The 19,015-nt window shown below is 46.5% G+C and overlaps 1 protein-coding gene across 1 annotated transcript; it reads left to right on the top strand.

Moving 5' to 3' along the window:
• The first annotated feature begins 1,895 nt into the window (after nucleotides 1–1,895).
• Nucleotides 1,896–18,778, top strand: MYD88 (MYD88 innate immune signal transduction adaptor). Its single transcript, XM_081163909.1, has 5 exons — nucleotides 1,896–2,308; nucleotides 6,072–6,206; nucleotides 9,497–9,677; nucleotides 14,404–14,495; nucleotides 15,161–18,778. Exons 1-5 carry the CDS (start codon nucleotides 1,966–1,968, stop codon nucleotides 15,313–15,315), a joined length of 906 nt encoding a protein of 301 aa, XP_081020035.1. The 5' UTR covers nucleotides 1,896–1,965; the 3' UTR covers nucleotides 15,316–18,778.
• Nucleotides 18,779–19,015: the final 237 nt, after the last annotated feature.

Here is a 19,015-nt window from a genome sequence, read left to right as displayed (position 1 = left end):
CTAGTAGTAGATAGGTAGCCGTGTTGGTCTGCCATAGTCAAAATAAAAAAAATCCTTCCAGTAGCACCTTAAAGACCAACTAGGTTAGTTCTTGGTATGAGCTTTCGTGTGCATGCACACTTCTTCAGATACACTGAAACAGAAGTTGCCAGATCCTTCTATATAGTGAGAAGGTGGGGAGGGGTGTTACTCAGAAGGGTGGTGGGAATGGGAGATAGGCAGATAGCTGAGAGAGCCTCTTGACGACAGGAAAAGGCAAGGGGTGGGAAGGTGAGAAATGGTTTAGTCATGTATAGTGAGATAAGAATCCAATGTCTTTGTTCAGCCCAGGTCTTTTCATGGTTTTAAGTTTGGTAATGAGTTGTAATTCAGCAGCTTCTCTTTCCAGTCTATTTCTGAAATTCCTTTGTAGTAAAACAGCTACTTTGAGATCTTGTATAGAATGTCCTGGGAGATTGAAGTGTTCTCCTACTGGTTTCTCTGTTCTGTGATTCTTGATGTCAGATTTATGTCCGTTTATTCTTTGGCGTAAGGTTTGGCCTGTTTGAGCTGAAGGACACTGTTGGCATTTGATGGCATACACAATGTTAGACGATGAGCAATTAAATAGTCCCGAGATGGTATGTGTGATGTTGTTGGGGCCAGTAATGGTGTTGTCCGGGTGTATGTGGCAGCAAAGTTGGCATCTGGGTTTATTGCAGGCTCTGGTGCCAGTGTCTGTGTTAAGTCTGGTTGTAGTATTATTGTGGGTTAGGAGTTGTTTAAGATTGGGTGGCTGTCTGTAGGCAATGAAAGGTCTTCCTCCCAGAGCTTGAGAAAGAGAACTGTCATTGTCCAGGAGAGAGTCTATTTCATTGTCATTGTCCAGGAGTCTATTTCAGAAATAGACTGGAAAGAGAAGCTGCTGAATTACAACTCATTACCAAACTTAAAACCATGAAAAGACCTGGGCTGAACAAAGACATTGGATTCTTATCTCACTATACATGACTAAACCATTTCTCACCTTCCCACCCCTTGCCTTTTCCTGTAAGACCTATTACAGTCGTTAAGAGTCGTCAAGAGGCTCTCTCAGCTATCTGCCTATCTCCCATTCCCACCACCCTTCTGAGTAACACCCCTCCCCACCTTCTCACTATATAGAAGGATCTGGCAACTTCTGTTTCAGTGTATCTGAAGAAGTGTGCATGCACACGAAAGCTCATACCAAGAACTAACCTAGTTGGTCTTTAAGGTGCTACTGGAAGGAATTTTTTTATTTTGCAAACTAAGCAATGAAGCTTGCTGGCAGGGCAGTCAGCCCCAGAGTTCAATGGGGTGGGGAAGTTTTTTCAGTAACCATGGATTGCCCTCTCCTCTATCAATAAATTTAATAAATAATAACTGTGTGTTGGAGAGAAGGGGGTTATTGGTTTATCTTTGTTTTGTACTTTGTGTTCTATTTCCTTGTTGCAATCTTTGGACTAAGGCAGAGCTTTCCAAACTTTTCCTGATGGTGACATGCTTTTTTTGCACGCATCATTTCACAACACAGTAATTCAGTTTTACTTGCAAATTGTCGGTTAAACTAACCCCTTTCTAATCCCCGGGAGGAGCGTGGGGAGCGTTCGCGCGACAAACCTACACACTGCAGCTGTAACGACACAGTTTGGAAAGCTCTGGGCTAAGGACAATACTCAAATTTTAATAACTAATAACAACAATTTTAGAGCCGTCTAGCTTGGCGTGGACATCCCTGCCTCTTGTGGGAGCGCGCGTCCCATAGCTTTAACCACTAGGCGCATCTATTCTGAATCTTCCAATTTGCTGGACGGATGCGTCCCGCAGCTGAGCCGGCACCAAAAGCGAAACCGGTTTGGAGGCTCATCATCTCCTCCTCCTGCTCCGCCCCGTCGGGGAAGTTGCGAAAGCGGCCGCGGGGACAGGAAAGGGAAGGCGGCGAGGCGAGAGAGAGCCAGGCGCGCGATGGCGGAGGTCGCTGCTGTTGGCGCCGCTGGCGCGTCTCCGTCCTCCCCGTCGGAAGAAGACTCGGTGCCGCTGGTGGCGCTCAACTACTCGGTGCGCCGCCGCCTGGGGCTGTTCCTCAACCCGCGCGCCCCGGTGGCCTCCGACTGGACGGCGCTGGCCGAGGAGCTGGGCTACGACTACCTGGAGATCAAGCACTTCGAAGGCAAGGCCGACCCCACCGAGAGCCTCTTGGCCGACTGGCAGAAGCGCTGCCCCGGCGGCGCCACCGTGGGCCGCCTCCTGGGGCTGCTGCGCCACCTCGGCCGCCGAGACGTCCTGGCCGACCTGGGGACCAGCATCGGTGAGCAAATAGGGCCCGGGGACGCCCCTGATTCTCGCCCTCCCCCCGTCCCGTCGATGCCCCCTCTGTCCCAGTCCAAGGGGGGACACCTCTCTCTCCCCGCGCCCTGTTTTACGCACGGCCTCTCCAGAATGAGCGCCCTGTTTTACGCACGGCCTCTCCTTTCTGTTGCGCCCCAATACCCAGTTCCCAACAGAGGAGGCTTTGCGCCCATCCTCGGAGCCGCCGGGGCGTCGCCGGTTGGATTTCTGCCTGTAAGGGAGCAGTTTCCCGGAGAGAGAGAGGAAATGGCCACTGATATTCTTCCTCCCTCTTCCTAACGTCTTGGTTTTGTTTCCTTCTTGACGCTTCCTCGTTGTTTAGCACTCCTGTTTGAAGCTGTTTTGGTTCCGGGTGTGTTACTGCAATGCTGTTGCTTTTGTTTGTTTGCTTGAACTTAAAAACATTTCATAGGATCATAGAATAATAAGGTTGGAAGGGGCACCCGGGGTCATCTAGTCCAACCCACTGCAGTTCAGGAATCCCAACTATTGACAGATGGCCATGCAGCCTCTGGTTCTAAACCTCCATTAAAGGAGAGTCCACACCTTTCAGTGGGTGTTTGAGCTCTCTGCTCTTAGCATCAGAAAGTTCCTTGTGCTTTTAGCCAGAATCTCTTTTCTTGTACAGTGGCACCTCAGGTTACAGACGCTTCAGGTTACAGACTCCGCTAACCCAGGAATAGTACCTCGGGTTAAGAATTTTGCTTCAGGATGAGAACAGAAATCGCAGTGCGGCGGCAGCGGGAGGCCCCATTAGCTAAAGTGGTGCTTCAAGTTAAGAACAGTTTCAGGTTAAGAACGGACCTCCAGAATGAATTAAATACTTAACCCGAGGTACCACTGTACAGCAGTGGTACCTCGGGTTACAGACGCTTCAGGTTACAGACTCCGCTAATCCAGAAATAGTACCTCGGGTTAAGACCTTTGCTTCAGGATGAGAACAGAAATTGCGTGGCGGCAGCAGGAGGCCCCATTAGCTAAAGTGGTACCTCAGGTTAAGAACAGTTTCAGGTTAAGAACGGACCTCCGGAACGAATTAAGTTCTTAACCCAAGAAAACAAGCTTGCTCCAACAAGAGAAAACAAGTCTTTCTTTCTTTCTTTCTTTCTTTCTTTCTTTCTTTCTTTCTTTCTTTCTTTCTTTCTTTCTTTCTGTAGCTGAAGAGTTTTTAGGGAGCTGTACAGCTGAGGGGTCCCTGCGCCTGCCAACCTGGCAGTTTGAAAGCACGTCAAAGTGCAAGTAGATAAATAGGTACCGCTCTGGCGGGAAGGTAAACGGCGTTTCCGTGCGCTGCTCTGGTTCGCCAGAAGCGGCTTAGTCATGCTGGCCACATGACCCAGAAAAACTGTCTGCGAACAAACTCCGGCTCCCTCGGCCAGTAAAGCTAGATGAGCGTCGCAACCCCAGAGTCGTTTGCGACTGGACTTAACGGTCAGGGGTCCCTTTACCTTTTTACAGCTGCATTCCCGAGTGCCTCTACCCGGCTATGGCGTACCCTTTGTCCATCCTTACAAAAAACACAACAGCAGCACCAAGGAATGAGAGCCCAAACTAGAGACTGATATTTGAAGCAGCAACAAAATCTAAAGCTTGGCGTCATTTTGTGTTTTGTTTGCTGCATTTATATCCTGCCTTTTCCTCTCAGGGACCTCAAGCTGGCATACACGATTCTGCGCCTTCTGGGCTCTGCCCCTCCTCTTTCAGTCCCAACAGCAACCCTGTGGGGTAGGTTAGGCTGAAGGGTGACTGGCCCAAGGTCACCCAGCGAACTTCATTCCTGGGTGGGAATTTGAACCCGGGTCTCCAGGGTCCTAATCCGGCACTCTAACCACTGCACCACACTGCCTCTCTTGCATTGCTTGCTCCTGCAATCCTCAGACTGCATTTTTAGATGCTGTTGCACTGTTTCCCACAGTTGATTTAAAATGAATCAATTTAAATCACTAGTCAGTAAGACTTGATTTAAATCATTTTTTTAACAGAAAGACTCATTCTTGTTGGTATAATCTTAATTTTTACAACCAAATGAAGGTTTCATTTTTGGAATATTAAATAGAGTAGTTTTTACAAATAATTATGAAATTATTGTGAGGTTTAATAAGTTAACTGTTTATATTTGGACAACTTTTCCGCTGTACTTTATTGGAAGGAGAAAAATATTTTTTTTAAAAAAACAATTTATTTAACTAAGACAATAACATAGCATATGTATCCATGTTTGTTAACTGATGTGGTTAAACAGTTAAATAAACCAACAACTTAGACTGAGTTTTAGCACACATGAGAAAATTAAAACAAATCTTTATTTCCTAATGAATAGTCTTTGGACTATAATGTAACTTCAATAGAAAGACTTTTTCCTCCAAAAGCATTTTATTTTAAAAATCCAATTTAAAATTTTAAAAAATCTGATTTAAATAAAAAATAATATTATTATTATTTTTTAAAAATCATTGTTTTTTATCCACCCTGGTTTCCCAACCAGCATGGCCAATGCTCAGGGATAGTGGAAGATGCAGTTCAATAACACCTGGGCAGCCCAGGCTCCTTATCCTTGCCCCAGAGTGTTCCCCAGCGCCTAACAAATCCAAGCCCCTCTGTCTGTCCCCAGTGGCAGCCTAGTGTTTGCTACAAGAAAGTTCCCAACCAGAGCAGGTGGAGATCTGCACCCTCTCCATTGCTGTCCCCCAAGATCTTGCAAATCTGAGATATACTGCCCCAGAACATGGAGGCTCCACTATCATACAATACTCACCTGACCTCTGCATGCTAGTTGCATGAGGTTGAGCTGATTCTTTTTTTAAAAAAATATTTTTTATTCATTTTAAAACATATTAATTGTCATACATACCACAAAATTTCACATCTCATACAATTTTTTGGACTTCCATCAGCACCTCTGATGATCCCCCATTTTTATGATTTCTTCTGCATTTCTTAAATTCATATTGCCTTTAATTATCTTAACTAACATCGTCCTTTTCATCCAATTATGCAATAATTCAAATTATTCACCTCACAAAACTTCCTGCAAACCTACAAATGTAATCTGATCATCACAATTACTTTTCAGATAGTCCGTAAATTTACGCCAATCTTCTGTGAATCTCTGGTCCCGCCGGTTTCAAATTCTTCCCGTTAGTTTATCTAATTCTGCATAGTCCATCAATTTCATCCTCCAATCTTCTTTCGTCGGTAATTCTTCTTGCTTCCATTTTTGTGCCAGTAATATTCTTGCTGCCGTCATTGCGTATAAAAACAGCTTACAATCATTTCTATTTATATCATCCCCTACAATGCCCAATAAAAAAGCTTCTGGTTTTTTAATAAATGTATATTTCAACATTTTTTTTCATCTCATTGTATATCATTTCCCAGAAGTTTTTCACCTTTTTACATTCCCACCACATATGGTGAAATGTTCCTTATTTTTCTTTACATTTCCAGCATTTATTGTTTACCTTATACATTTTTGCCAATTTAACGGGTGTAGAGATTGAGCTGATTCAGGGTCACTTTGGGCTTGTGAGTCCCCATCATTGGCTTTAGGGTATTGGCCCAGGAAGAGAGATTTAACCTCCTCCTGCTCCCTCTAGCTCATGTTTCCTGTGTTTGTGGTTTAGCACTGAGCAGAGGAGGCTGTCGTGCGGACGGGCCCTGAACCGCAAACGAAGCATACCCAGAAACATGCCTTATTATTATTGTTCTATGACTCTTTGCAGAAGAAGATTGCAAGAAGTACCTGCGGAGGAAACAGCAGGAAGAGGCGGAGAGGCCCGTTCAGGTCCCGGCGGTGGACAGCAGTATCGCAAGGTCATCGGAACTGCAGGGCATCACTACGCGAGATGACCCCCTTGGTAAAAGAAAAGGAAAAGACCATAATAATAATAATAATATTTATTTATACCCCGCCCTCCTCAGCCAAGGCCAGGCTCAGGGCGGCTTACAAGCAACAATAAAAACAAGTTGAATGATTACAACTTAAAAACAAGATTAAAATACAACATTAAAATGTTAAGATATTAAAATGCAGCCTCATCACAGGAGGAGAAAGGAAAAAGAAAGGGGGGGGAAGGAAACAAATTGGCTCCAAGCCAAAGGCCAGGCGGAACAACTCTGTCTTACAGGCCCCGCGGAAAGAGATCAGATCCTCCAGGGCCCTGGTCTCATGAGGCAGAGCGTTCCACCAGACCGGAGCCAGAGTTGAAAAGGCCCTGGCTCTGGTTGAAGCTAATCTAACTTCCTTAGGGCCCGGGACCTCTAGGGTGTTGCTATTTATGGACCTTGAGGCTCTCTGTGAGGCATACCGGGAGAGGCGGTCCTGTAGGTACGAGCGTCCTAGGCCGTGAAGGGCTTTAAAGGTCAAAACCAGCACCTTAAATCTGACCCTGTACTCCACCGGGAGCCAGTGCAGCTGGAAAAGCACTGGGTGAATATGCTCCCATGGCAGAGACCCCGTGAGGAGCCTTGCTGCAGCATTATGCACCTGCTGGAGTTTCTGGGACAGCTTCAAGGGCAGCCCCGCGAATTACAGTAGTCAAGCCTGGAGGGGACCGTTGCATGGATCACTGTGGCCAGGTCGGGGCGGGAAAGATAAGGGACCAAATAAGATTTTTTGATTCAGAAAAGATGGTCTGGGTGTGAGAGAGAGAACAGTGTTTATGCAGCCACTGAAAGGAAGAGGAAATGAGATGGCTTACCCACCTTTTGTGGCTAGGGTTGATGGGTGCCTAATTTTCTGGCAGGGCTCCTGAACCTTTAACGGTTTTGCAGCACAGGCAGAAATTCAACAGGTAAAGCTCATGGCCTCGCACAGATTGCACCTCTTTGAAGCGCACCTGTTGAATTTGCTTGCTGTGCAGCTGTTCAAAAGCACCAGGTAAAACGCCGTATACAACGCTAACGCCTCGTATTAAACGTAACTGACCTGCAGAAAAGACTTTATAACCTGAAAAAAAGAGACGGATGTGCATACTTTTGCAAACAGAGAAAATCTTTAATAAAAATTATTTTAAAAAGAAACAAAGAGAAAAGCACCAGGTAAAATGAGCACAATCTATCACACTCTTTTTAAATATATATATATATATATATATCATGGTAGCTAATGATTATGATTGGGAAATTAATAACACTCTTGAAAAAAGAAAGAATTAAAATGCTGCGTTTTGGGAAACCAGTGTAACCCTTGAGCACAGCAACACGGTGATAAACGTGCAGCTAAACCAAAAGGGAAGACATGTGCAAGCAAGTTTTTCTTTGACCTCGGCGTTACCGCCCATGGAGGCGCCTGCATAGCTCATCGGCCTGTCTAGAATTCTTCCTGGAGGAGGGTGCTCTGTAGAGCAATGTGTTAAATGGATTTTGAGCTACGTGCACCGTATTTTTCACTCTAGGACGCAGCAGACGATAAGACGCACCTAGTTTGGGGGGGAGGAAACAAGAATTTTTTTTTTCTGAATCTCAGAAGCCAGAACAGCAAGAGGGATCTGGCTTCTGGGATAGCCACTGAAGTGTCTCCTGGGCAGTGGGATGAAGGCTCCCCCTGCCAGGAAGAGGCTGTGCGCAGGAAAGCTGTCCTCTGTACCTTCCCCCATCTCCCGCAAGAACTGCGTGCTCTTTAAAGGGAGCACGGTACTTGGGGGCTTTTCTGGGAAGTGGGGGAAGGGACAGAGTTGCGCGCTCTGTCCCTTCCCCCAAGAGCCACGCAAAGCCTCCGCAGGACAGCGGGGAGCCTTCGTCCCGCTGCCCTACGGAGGCTTCGCGGGGGCTATCCAAAAGCCAGAATAGCTAGAGGGAGCACTGCGCAGTGCTCCCTCTAGCTGTTCTAGCTTCGTGCGAAGCCTCCGCCGGGCACGGGGAGCCTTCATCCCCGTGTCCTGCGGAGGCTTCTGGGACAGCCCGCGTAGCCTCCGCAGGGCAGCGGGGTGCCTTCATCCCGCTGCCCTGCGGAGGCTTTGCGCAGCTAAGCCCGAAGCTAGAACAGCGAGATGGAGCGCTGCACAGCGCTCCCTCTCCCTGTTCTGGCTTCTGGCTTAGCCGCGCAGCCCCTTACTTTTAGGAGGAAAAAAGTGTGTCTTATATAGCGAAAAATATGGTAATTGCCAAGCATCTGTTACAACTGGGATAGTTTACATCCAGTTTGCAAGCAGCTAGTTTCCTGCTCTCCTGCGGCGAGTGGTTACATCCTCCAGGTGACTAGCAGGGAAGGTTTACAGCAATTTTCTTTTAGGTCTGAGGACGTTTCACAGCTCTATGTGAGCCGGGGGACGGTAATTTTTGAGAACTTGTGTGCAAGGCTGGCTCAGACGGGTAACACTTCCCCGCTCCCTCCATTCGCACCAGTGTGGTGTAGTGGTGTAGTGGTTAGCGCATTGGGCTAGGACCCGAGAGACCAGGGTTCGAATCCCCACTCTGCCATGAAATTCTCTGGGTGGCCTTGGGCCAGTCTCTGCTTCTCAGCCTCACCTAACTCACAGGATTGTTGTGGGGTTTAAAGGAGGAGGGGGGTGGTCCATGTTTGCCACCTTGAGAAAAAGGGGGCGTATTAATGCAATGAAGGCCTAAATCAGGGAAGTCCAACAGGTCGATTGTGATCTACTAGTAGTTCCCACAAGGTTTTGTTAGATCGCGGTCGATCTCTGGCTCCCTTTCCTCCTGCCCCACCCCTTTGCCCTGCCCATTAACCCCCCCCCCAAAAAAGGAACTCCCCCCAAAATGGGGCTTTCCTCCTCCCTAAAAAAAACAAACTCAACAATTATTTTGAGCTGAACCCCCCAAAAGGGGACAGTTTTTAATTCTAAAAGTACCGAATTTTTTGCTCTATAAGACTCACTTTTTCCCTCCTAAAAAGGAAGGGGAAATGTCTGTGCGTCTTATGGAGCGAATGCAGGCTGCGCAGCTATCCCAGAAGCCAGAACAGCAAGAGGGATTGCTGCTTTCACTGCGCAGCGATCCCTCTTGCTGTCCTGGCTTCTGAGATTCAGAATATTTTTTTTCTTGTTTTCCTCCTCCAAAAACTAGGTGCGTCTTGTGGTCTGGTGTGTAATATAGAGTGAAAAATACGGTAGATAGCAGTCTCTTGAGAGTTGGCATAAATGAACGCATAATCTCATCTAGTGTTGTTTTCGTCGTTGTTTTAATTCAGGACAAACGGTAGAGATGTTTGATGCCTTCATCTGTTACTGCCCGAACGACCTTCACTTTGTGCAAGAGATGATCCAAGAGCTGGAACAGACAGAGCACAAGCTGAAGCTCTGTGTGTTTGACCGGGATGTCCTCCCTGGAACGTGTGTCTGGACCATCACCAGTGAGCTTATAGAGACGCGGTGAGTTGAGGAATATACACCCAGGTGGGCAGCAATGGAAATATCCACCATGCTTCCCACAGCTCTCTTGGTTTGTTCCCAGTTACCATATTTTTCGCTCTATAGGACACACTTTTCCCCCTCCAAAAATTAGGAGAAATGTGTGTGCGTCCTATGGAGCGAATGCAGGCTTCTTGGCTTCAGCGATAGCAATGCGAAGCCTCTGAAGCGCAGAGGGAGTGCTCCCTCTGCGCTCCGGAGGCTTCAGGTTCCTTTCGCTGAAGCCGGGAGAGTCTTGCACTCCCAGCTTCAGCAAAAGGAACCGGAAGCCTGTGGAGCGCAGTGGGAACTTGCGCTGCGCTCCAAAGGCTTCTGGGATCTTTGAGGCTGGCGGTGGGGGAAAGCAGCGCTTCCCCCCACCGCCAGCCCCAAAGAGCAGGTTGAAAGGAACTCCCGCCGTGCTCCAGAGGCTTCGGGTTGCCTTCACTGAAGCCTGGAGAGCGAGAGGGGTCAATGCGCACCGACCCCTCTTGCTCTCCAGGCTTCCAAGGTAGCCGCCTGAAGCCTCCAGAGCGCAGCGTGAACTTTCACTGCGCTCTGGAGGCTTTGGGTGAACGCACCTTGAAGGCACCTTGTTTTAAAGGGGGAGAACAAGGGAAAAAAATTCTCCCCCTCTCTGTGCAGCGCCCCTTCAGCGAAGCGGGAGGAGAAATGGAAGGGGCTCCGTTTCTCCTGCTGCTTCACTGAAGGGGCGCTGGGCAGAGAGGGGGAGAATTTTATTTTCTTGTTCTCCCCCTCTAAAACAAGGTGTGTCCTATGGTCGGGTGCGTCCTATAGAGCAAAAAATACGGTAAGTTCTACTCAGGAGTAGACTCTTAATTTATAACGAGCTTAAGAAAATGTTCAAATGCTCTTTCCCTAAAAAAAAAACCTGAAGCCTTCCTGCTAGGAATTATAGGTCACGAAATCCCAAAAAAGTTCAGAAGAGTCTTTATCTATGTGTATAGTTGCTGCCAGGATTCTAATCGCCAAAGGCTGGAAGGGAGAGGATATCCCATCTAAATCAGACTGACAAAATAAAATGAGAGAGTACGTCAAACTGGCGAGACTATCAGCAAGGTTACAAGACGTCACTAACGAAAAATTTATCAGAGTGGGACATACGAAAAAGAACATTGTCAAAAATACTAATCTGTTGGCAGGTTTTGATTGAATTTCTGTGTGCAAATAGGATAATTTCATAAAACAAAATTTATACTAAGTTAAATAACATGGAGGAAACAAAGTTAGAGTGCGTATTTAAGGAATTTAATCCGGGAACACAATGGGAAGATCGGAGGTCATGTTAAATTTAATTACAAATGGATGTACAAAGCGAGTATCAGTTAACGAAGGAATTATTGTTTATTTTTGTTTTTCTATTTTGTTTTCAACATCTATTGAACATTTCTGTTATAAAGTTTTTAACCAATAAAGCATAAAAAACCCAGAGTAGACAGTGAAATCAGTAGAAGTTCACTGGATTTCAGTGGATCTGCTCTAACAGTGGGTTCAGCCTTCTGCCCCCAAACACGCCCCCCCATTAAATAAAATTACTTAAAAGAATGCAACGCCCAATACAACTGCTTGTTCAATTCATTCTGAAACAACTGAGACCTTACAAAACTTGCTGCGTTTTTCCAGTAACCTGTTGGAACATTGATCAACAATCAGCTGGTAAATACCTTTATTCTAAGCAATCTAGAATAATTAGGAACTAGTTAACAAGCCTAGTTTTTAAAAACGTATTGCATTCCTTTTGTATTATTTTAAGGCTGGGGGAAAGTGGCTGTAATATTTATTTGCTTTAGGAACTTTTATGCTGCCCATCAACACTTTATTCATTCATTCATTCATTCATTCATTCATAATTGAATTTATAGCCCACCTTTTCCTCCAAGGAGCTCAAAGTGGCTCACATGTTTCTCTCCCTCAGTTAATCCCCACAAGTAGCAGAAAAGACAATCTATTGCTGTTTCTCTCCCTCAGTTAATCCCCACAAGTTTCTCTCCCTCACATGTTTCTCTCCCTCAGTTAATCCCCATAAGTAGCAGAAAAGACAATCTATTGCTGTGAGTTAGGTTAGGCTGAAGGGCAGTGAGTAGCCCAAGGTTACCCAGTATGTTTCATGACAGAGTGGGGATTCGAACTATGGTCTCGCAGGTCCTAGACTGACACTGTAACCACTACACCACACCACACTGGCTGCCGAGGGCCTCTTCACAATGTATTTTTATTACATCTACTTGTTTCTAAAGTTTGATTTTTAATGGTGTTTTAAATAATATTTTGTGCTATTTTATGTAAATCACTAGGATTTTCATTTCTTTTTGATCAAGTTTTGTTGAATAAAAATAAATAAAACACTACCCCTCAAAAAACTACACAGTAAAAATAGTAGTGATAAAAAAAGGAATTGGCAGCATAGAACAGCCCAGAAAAAACTGAGAATGAAATCGGTGCTGAAAAGGTTGTAATTTAATGGATTTTATCATTATCTATTCAGTCCAGCATACTATTCTCACAGCGGCCAAGCGGATGCTTGATATTTATTTATTTTGTTTATGAATTGCTTCCAGTGAGGCATCCCAAAGCAATTTAGGATATAAATTAAATAAAACAGTTACATTTTTTATTAAAAAAAAACCCACCTGCATGTGTCATATATAAAATAAATTGTAAGGCTGTTGTCATGCTGCAGTTCACATGGCTGCCTGTTGGTGGCTGTAGCAACTCCAGCATGACGACAGAACGGCAGGCAGGCAAGTCAGCCAGCAGTGCGGGCGGAATCCAATAGAAATACCAAGTGGAATGAAGATTTCCATTTAGAAGTCTTCCTATGGCAAGCTCACAAGCAGGACCTGAGCACAACAGCACTCCCTGACACACAAACACACACACACACACCTGCAATTTGCGGCAGGTGATTCCTTATTTTATGCCATTCCCAGGCGCCACCTGGATATCGGGAGAATGTGGTCCATGCATTTTTAAATAAATGAATGGTCTTCAAAGCCCAGTGGTGTTTAAGATAGAGACAGCCAGAGGGAGCAGCTTTTCCTAAGATTGTGTAACAGTAAGCCGGAGATTTGGGATCCATATCTACCTCTGCAACTGGTCCCATCACCTCCTGGCAAATAGAAGGGGAAGAAATGGAGGCAGTGAGAGATTTTACTTTCTTGGACTCCATGATCACTGCAGATGGTGACAGCAGCCACGAAATTAAAAGATGCCTCCTTCTTGGGAGAATAGCAATGACAAACCTAGACAGCATCTTAAAAAGTAGAGACATCACCTTGCCAACAAAGGTCCGTATAGTTAAAGCTATGGTTTTCCCAGTTGTGATGTATGGTAGTGAGAGCTGGACCATAAAGAAGGCTGATTGCCAAAGAATTGATGCTTTTGAATTATGGTGCTGGAGGAGACTCTTGAGAGTCCCATGGACTGCAAGAAGATCAAACCTCTCCATTCTGAAGGAAATCAGCCCTGAGTGCTCACTGGAAGGACAGATCGTGAAGCTGAGGCTCCAATACTTTGGCCACCTCATGAGAAGAGACGATTCCCTGGAAAAGACCCTGATGTTGGGAAAGATGGAGGGCACAAGGAGAAGGGGACGACAGAGGACGAGATGGTTGGACAGTGTTCTCGAAGCTACCAGCATGCGTTTGACCAAACTGCGGGAAGCAGTGGAAGACAGGAGTGCCTGGTGTGCTCTGGTCCATGGGGTCATGAAGAGTCGGACACGACTAAACGACTAAACAACAACAACATCTACCTTTGCATATGGTCACAGAGAAGAAGAGGAGGAGAGGCTGACAAATACTTTACAGTCCGTATTCGTATAGTCAGGCTCTGCTTTAAAGTTTGGGTCTATATGCAGTTTTGGGGCTATATTAAGATGTTTATTGCCACTTTAAAGTATTGGGACTAGGCAGATGCAGAAAGGGAAGGCAGATGTGCGGGCACTTAAGAGAAGATGTGCTTATGGTGGGGAGGAAATGCAGTGCCTTGTGGCCTATGACCCACACATCTTTCAGGCTCCCCGTTACCCACTAGGCCAGAGGTCCTTAATTTTTTTCTCTGGGCCACACTTTCAGAATAAAAGTTTGCTGGCGCCGCACCAAATATTTTGTCAACAAGAAATACAGTGGTACCTCAGGTTAAGTACTTAATTCGTTCCGGAGGTCCGTTCTTAACCAGAAACTGTTCTTAACCTGAAGCACCACTTTAGCTAATGGGGCTTCCTGCTGTTGCCACGCCACCGGAGCACGATTTCTGTTCTCATCCTGAAGCAAAGTTCTTAACCTGAAGCACTATTTCTGGGGTAGCGGAGTCTGTAACCTGAAGCGTATGTAACCTGAGGTACCACTGTACACTGGGAAACAAAAAGAAACAACTTGATTTAAAACATACAACACAACTGCTTTATAATGTGATCACGGGACATCCAGGAAGTATAAAACAACACAGCTACAGAAGAACAGGAGTCATTCTCAAAATAGAGTATTGATTGTCCTTGAATCTTCCTGCCGTTCTTGCCATTCTCTCCTTTGAGGACCACTGCACTAGGCCATATCTAGAGCTCTGAAAACGCCCCGTTCCCTGTTGGTCAGAACACTTCCAGTTGCCTAGGCTTCATCCTCTCGGTTGTCCGCTCACTTTTCACAAACGTGTTTTCTCTGTTCTGTGTTTTTTTAAAAAACTTCAGGTGCCGGAAAATGGTGGTAGTGATTTCGGATGACTACCTTGATAGTGAAGCCTGCGACTTCCAGACCAAGTTTGCCCTCAGCCTCTCCCCAGGTAAACACCTGCATAGCCTACCTGATCCATATTGTTGCTACTTATTTGTTAAATTTATGATGTGCTTCCTGTGAGGCACCCTGGAGCCTGTGTGTGTGTGTATGGGGGATGGAGTAAAGGTAAAGGGACCCCTGACCATTAGGTCCAGTCGTGACCGACTCTGGGGTTGCGCGCTCATCTCGCTTTATTGGCCGAGGGAGCCGGCATACAGCTTCCGGGTCATGTGGCCGGCATGACTAAGCCGCTTCTGGCGAACCAGAGCAGCGCACGGAAACACCGGTTCCCTTCCCGCCGGAGCGGTACCTATTTATCTACTTGCACTTTGACGTGCTTTCAAACTGCTAAGTTGGCCGGAGCAGGGACTGAGCAACCCGTCGAGGGGATTCAAACCGCCGATCTTCTGATCAGCAAGTCCTAGACTCTGTGGCTTAACCCACAGCGCCACGTGCAGCCCTTATGGGGGGATGTAGAGGAAGGGGTAAAAGGGAAATTCTCAGAAAAAGGTTTTCTGAGAAATTTTGACTTGGCTCTGACGCAGAGCCTCGTTGGAGCTCGGAAAGGAAAGTGGGGGCAGCTGTTTCCTGCCTCTCTGCGAAAGAGCGAGGAAGAAGGTCCTCAGGCCATCTCTTGTTATGTCACATTCCCATGTCGGCTTCCTCTTTCAGGAGCTCGCCGCAAGTGCCTCATTCCAGTTAAGTGCAAAAGCATGAAGAAGGAGTTCCCAAGCATCCTCAGGTTCATCACGGTTTGCGACTACACCAACCCCTGCACCAAGAAATGGTTCTGGATGCGGCTGGCCAAGTCCCTGTTGGTGCCATGATGCAAAGCCGGGAGGCTGAGTGTCTTGCGTCGTGACTTGAACTGCGTCTTGAGGAAGGGAAGTTTGGGGGGGTGGGCCTAAGTCTTTCTTAGCCCTTGCCATGAAACCAACTTGCGCTAAACCCTTGCCTCACCGAGTCTCCGAAACAACCCCGTTCCTCGGAAGCCAGTCCGTTTTAAAAAGGAGGGCTAGAAAGTACTGAGAACTGCAGCTGCTCCTGAGGTTTTGGGCCGGCGTTTCCTGATTTCAGCTGATTTCCTCCTTGCGAAACAGGGGAATTGAGAAAGAATGAACATGAGAGGGAGAAAGCTTTCAACAGCTGAGGCGCACAAAATGGCGGTGATCTTCTGCAAAGTGTTCAGCGCCCTCTCTTTCTGACAACTCAACAGCAACCTTTCTTTTTACTAGCACAAACCAACAAATGGACTAACGTCCCCTTCCCCAGTATCCTGTTTCTGACAAGCCTGAGTTCCTAGTGCCTTAAAAAATAGAGATGGATCACTGGTCTCCCAAGATCCACAACTTAAACCTTCTATTGTACAGAAGGAGAATCAGATTCCGCAACTGTCACTGCCTGCCATTTGCTGTGGGGTGGAGAATTATTTTAAGTGTATGTGGTGGGCATTCCTAAGGAGGGGTTTAAGTTTGAGGTGGGCCTTCCTGGAGGATCTTGGGCAGCTGCCAAGGTGTGTTTGATCCCACCCTCACCCCAACTGCATGCCTAGGATTGGACCAACAGCCTGCCAATCCAATCCATTCTCTCTTTAATCAAAGCACTTCCTGAATCTGGGTGCCACATCACTTCTCAACATTTTATAATGGCCAGTGGGGGAAGTAGGTTGAAACTGTGGCCTCTGTTTTCTTTCAAGCTTTCTGCTTCCTAAAGCTTGCCCTAGCACTTTTAAAAGCACGTTGGGATTTTCTGCTCTTTGGGTCCGTCGAGTTTCCTAAGAATCTGCCTGCCTGCGAAGCTGTGGATAGAGAGGAACCCCTACAATTCAAACAATATGTTTGCACTGCAATATGTTTGCAATGGTCATTTGCATTCTTTGCATAGCAGGCCTTAATTTGAGGAATTGCTGTCTGATGGTGCTAATTAGCACAGGGGCACTTGTCCTTTTTAGATATCACACTTTGTTTTACAGCGTGTTTTGCTATCCTCATGGAAAGGCAGAAAGACTAGCGGTTATCTGACACAACCTATTCTCCATGCTCACAAATGCACTCATCCTGTCTGGTGGCAGAAGAGAATGTGGCTCAGGCCACGTTTTAAAGCGACATGGCCTGATTTCACAGTCCCTGACCGATGTGGACTATAATGCAGTTATCAGTCAGATTGCTCACTTATCTGAAGTTTGCAATGTGGTTTCAGTTGTTTTTTTAAAAAATGCATTTTCAGACATTTTATTTTAAAGGAGGTGGGGAGCTGCGTGGAAAAGCGTTAACGTACATAATTTGGAGGGAAGCGCAAAATGTGTATTTTGTGAGGAAAGCATACAGCCAAAATGCAAGCCCATAGGACAGGAGAGATGTAGGACAGTGCGTGTGAAATTGGCACAGACCTAGAACTGGCTCATCCATCCATAATTTGTTCCTTCCACCCCATCCATGTTTGCAATCTGGACCACTCTGTGCCACAGCTTAAGAATTCCTTGCCAGAATTCTGAGAAGTAAGTTGCAATTGCTTCCATTGTACACATGGGGGTGTTGAGACTTTCAGGAAGCTGCCCCACCCCCGAGCTCACCGAATGAGTCCATGGCAGAAGTGAGACCTTTAGGTCTTCTCTAGATCCATTAATCTACCAGCAGTGGTGAGGACTTCTTCCCCATAGGCCAAGTAGTGGGTGGGATGAATGCTACATATATTGCATACTCCTTAGTGCTTCATTGGTAGATGGTACAGTCAATCAGCCCTGAGTGCTCACTGGAAGGACAGATTGTGAAGCTGAGGCTCCAATACTTTGGCCACCTCATGAGAAGAGAAGACTCCCTGGAAAAGACCCTGATGTTGGGAAAGATGGAGGGCACAAGGAGAAGGGGACGACAGAGGATGAGATGGTTGGACAGTATTCCCGAAGCTACCAGCATGAGTTTGGCCAAGCTGTGGGAGGCAGTGGAGGACAGGGGTGCCTGGCGTGCTCTGGTCCATGGGGTCACGAAGAGTCGGACACGACTAAACAACAACAGTCAATCAGAATTAACGGCACACCATGGTTTGGTGTTACATGTTTGAGTCTTGGCTCTCCATGCTCCCCCCACATACTCTGCTTAATTGGTTAATTCCTGGTTTGCAACAAACCATAATTCGCCATTCCATCTGAACCAGCAAACTCTGGCTTGTGCTTGTTCTGCAAAACTAGCGCTCAAGCAATGGTTTGCAGGGGAAGCACAAGCCATAGTTTATGGAATCATAGAGTTGAAGGGAAGCAAGAGGGTGATCTGGTCCAACCCCCTGCAATGTAGGAATCTCAACTGAAGCATGCCTGACGGATGGCCATCCAGGTTTGCTGCAAGCCAGGAAGTAACTGACTAACTGGATCTTGCGAGGGGAGGAATGAGTGTACGAGCGCTGAGTTGAGGACCAGGGGTTAGCCAGTCTTCTACTATTACAAAAGCACAAAAAGAGATCTCACAGATGTGTCCCATGCTGTGCCAAACATTTCCATGAGTTCTAGCCCAGATATCAATATTGACAATAGCTCGATAGGAATAAGGGCATTTTCAGAGAAGATAGATTGTGGATATTATAAGGGAAACAAGTGAGTTGTACAACAAAAAGGCACATTCTGGAATGCTGCTGTTCAGGATTGCTCTGTTTCTTCTCCCTCTGTCTAACAACCAGCATTTTGTTGTGATGGAATATGCTTAGCCCCATCAGGCCTTTTGTTTTTAAGGGTAGTCCTCTCTTTGGTACTTCTGCAAACTTGGGGGTCCCCACAAGCCTGCCTTCCTTGTGCGTGCGATGCCATTTTGGCACACATGCTTAGGTAGACACAGGCTGAATATCACCAACAGGGGGAACGATTCTCTCCAAATAATGTGGCAAGTCAAAATAAAAGTGCCTTAGTATCGTTGGGGCAAATTGAGTTAGAGAACAGTTCTGCTGCATTTCCTAGTTGACGTGTCTCGAGTTTGCATCTGAGAGGATGCCCTCGGGAGACAATAGGAGAGCCAGTGTGGTGTAGTGGTTAAGAGCTGTGGACTCGTAATCTGGGGAACCGGGTTCGCTTCCCCGCTCCTCCACACGCAGCTGCTGGGTGACCTTGGGCTAGTCACACTTCTCTGAAGTCTCTCAGCCCCACTCACCTCACAGAGTGTTTGTTGTGGGGGAGGAAGGGAAAGGAGAATCTTAGCCGCTTTGAAACTCCTTCGGGTAGTGATAAAGCGGGATATCAAATCCACTCTTCTCTTCAATGATCAGAGTTCATTGAGGCTCTTTTATTAAAAAAAAAATCCTGATTGATCTACCTCTCCTTGTGTGTGTTTACACAGGCTGGATTTGGCAGGGTATTCTAACCGCACCCTGTTGCTCACCGGTTCCAGTTCAACTCAGCCCACTGCGTGCTTGCTTTCAAATTTTCTGAACTCCACTCAACCCTGCCACCCCGGAAATGTTTTCCCTGTGACCTCCAGAAATGAAAGGTGGGGAGGAATGGGTGCTCGGTTAATCCTTGGATTTCTCTCTCGGTGTGCATTCCGT

This window comes from Podarcis bocagei, assembly GCF_964188305.1.
Source record: "Podarcis bocagei genome assembly, chromosome: 12".
In the NCBI taxonomy this organism is placed as follows: domain Eukaryota; kingdom Metazoa; phylum Chordata; class Lepidosauria; order Squamata; family Lacertidae; genus Podarcis; species Podarcis bocagei.
This window is presented reverse-complemented; position numbering and strand designations above follow the sequence as displayed.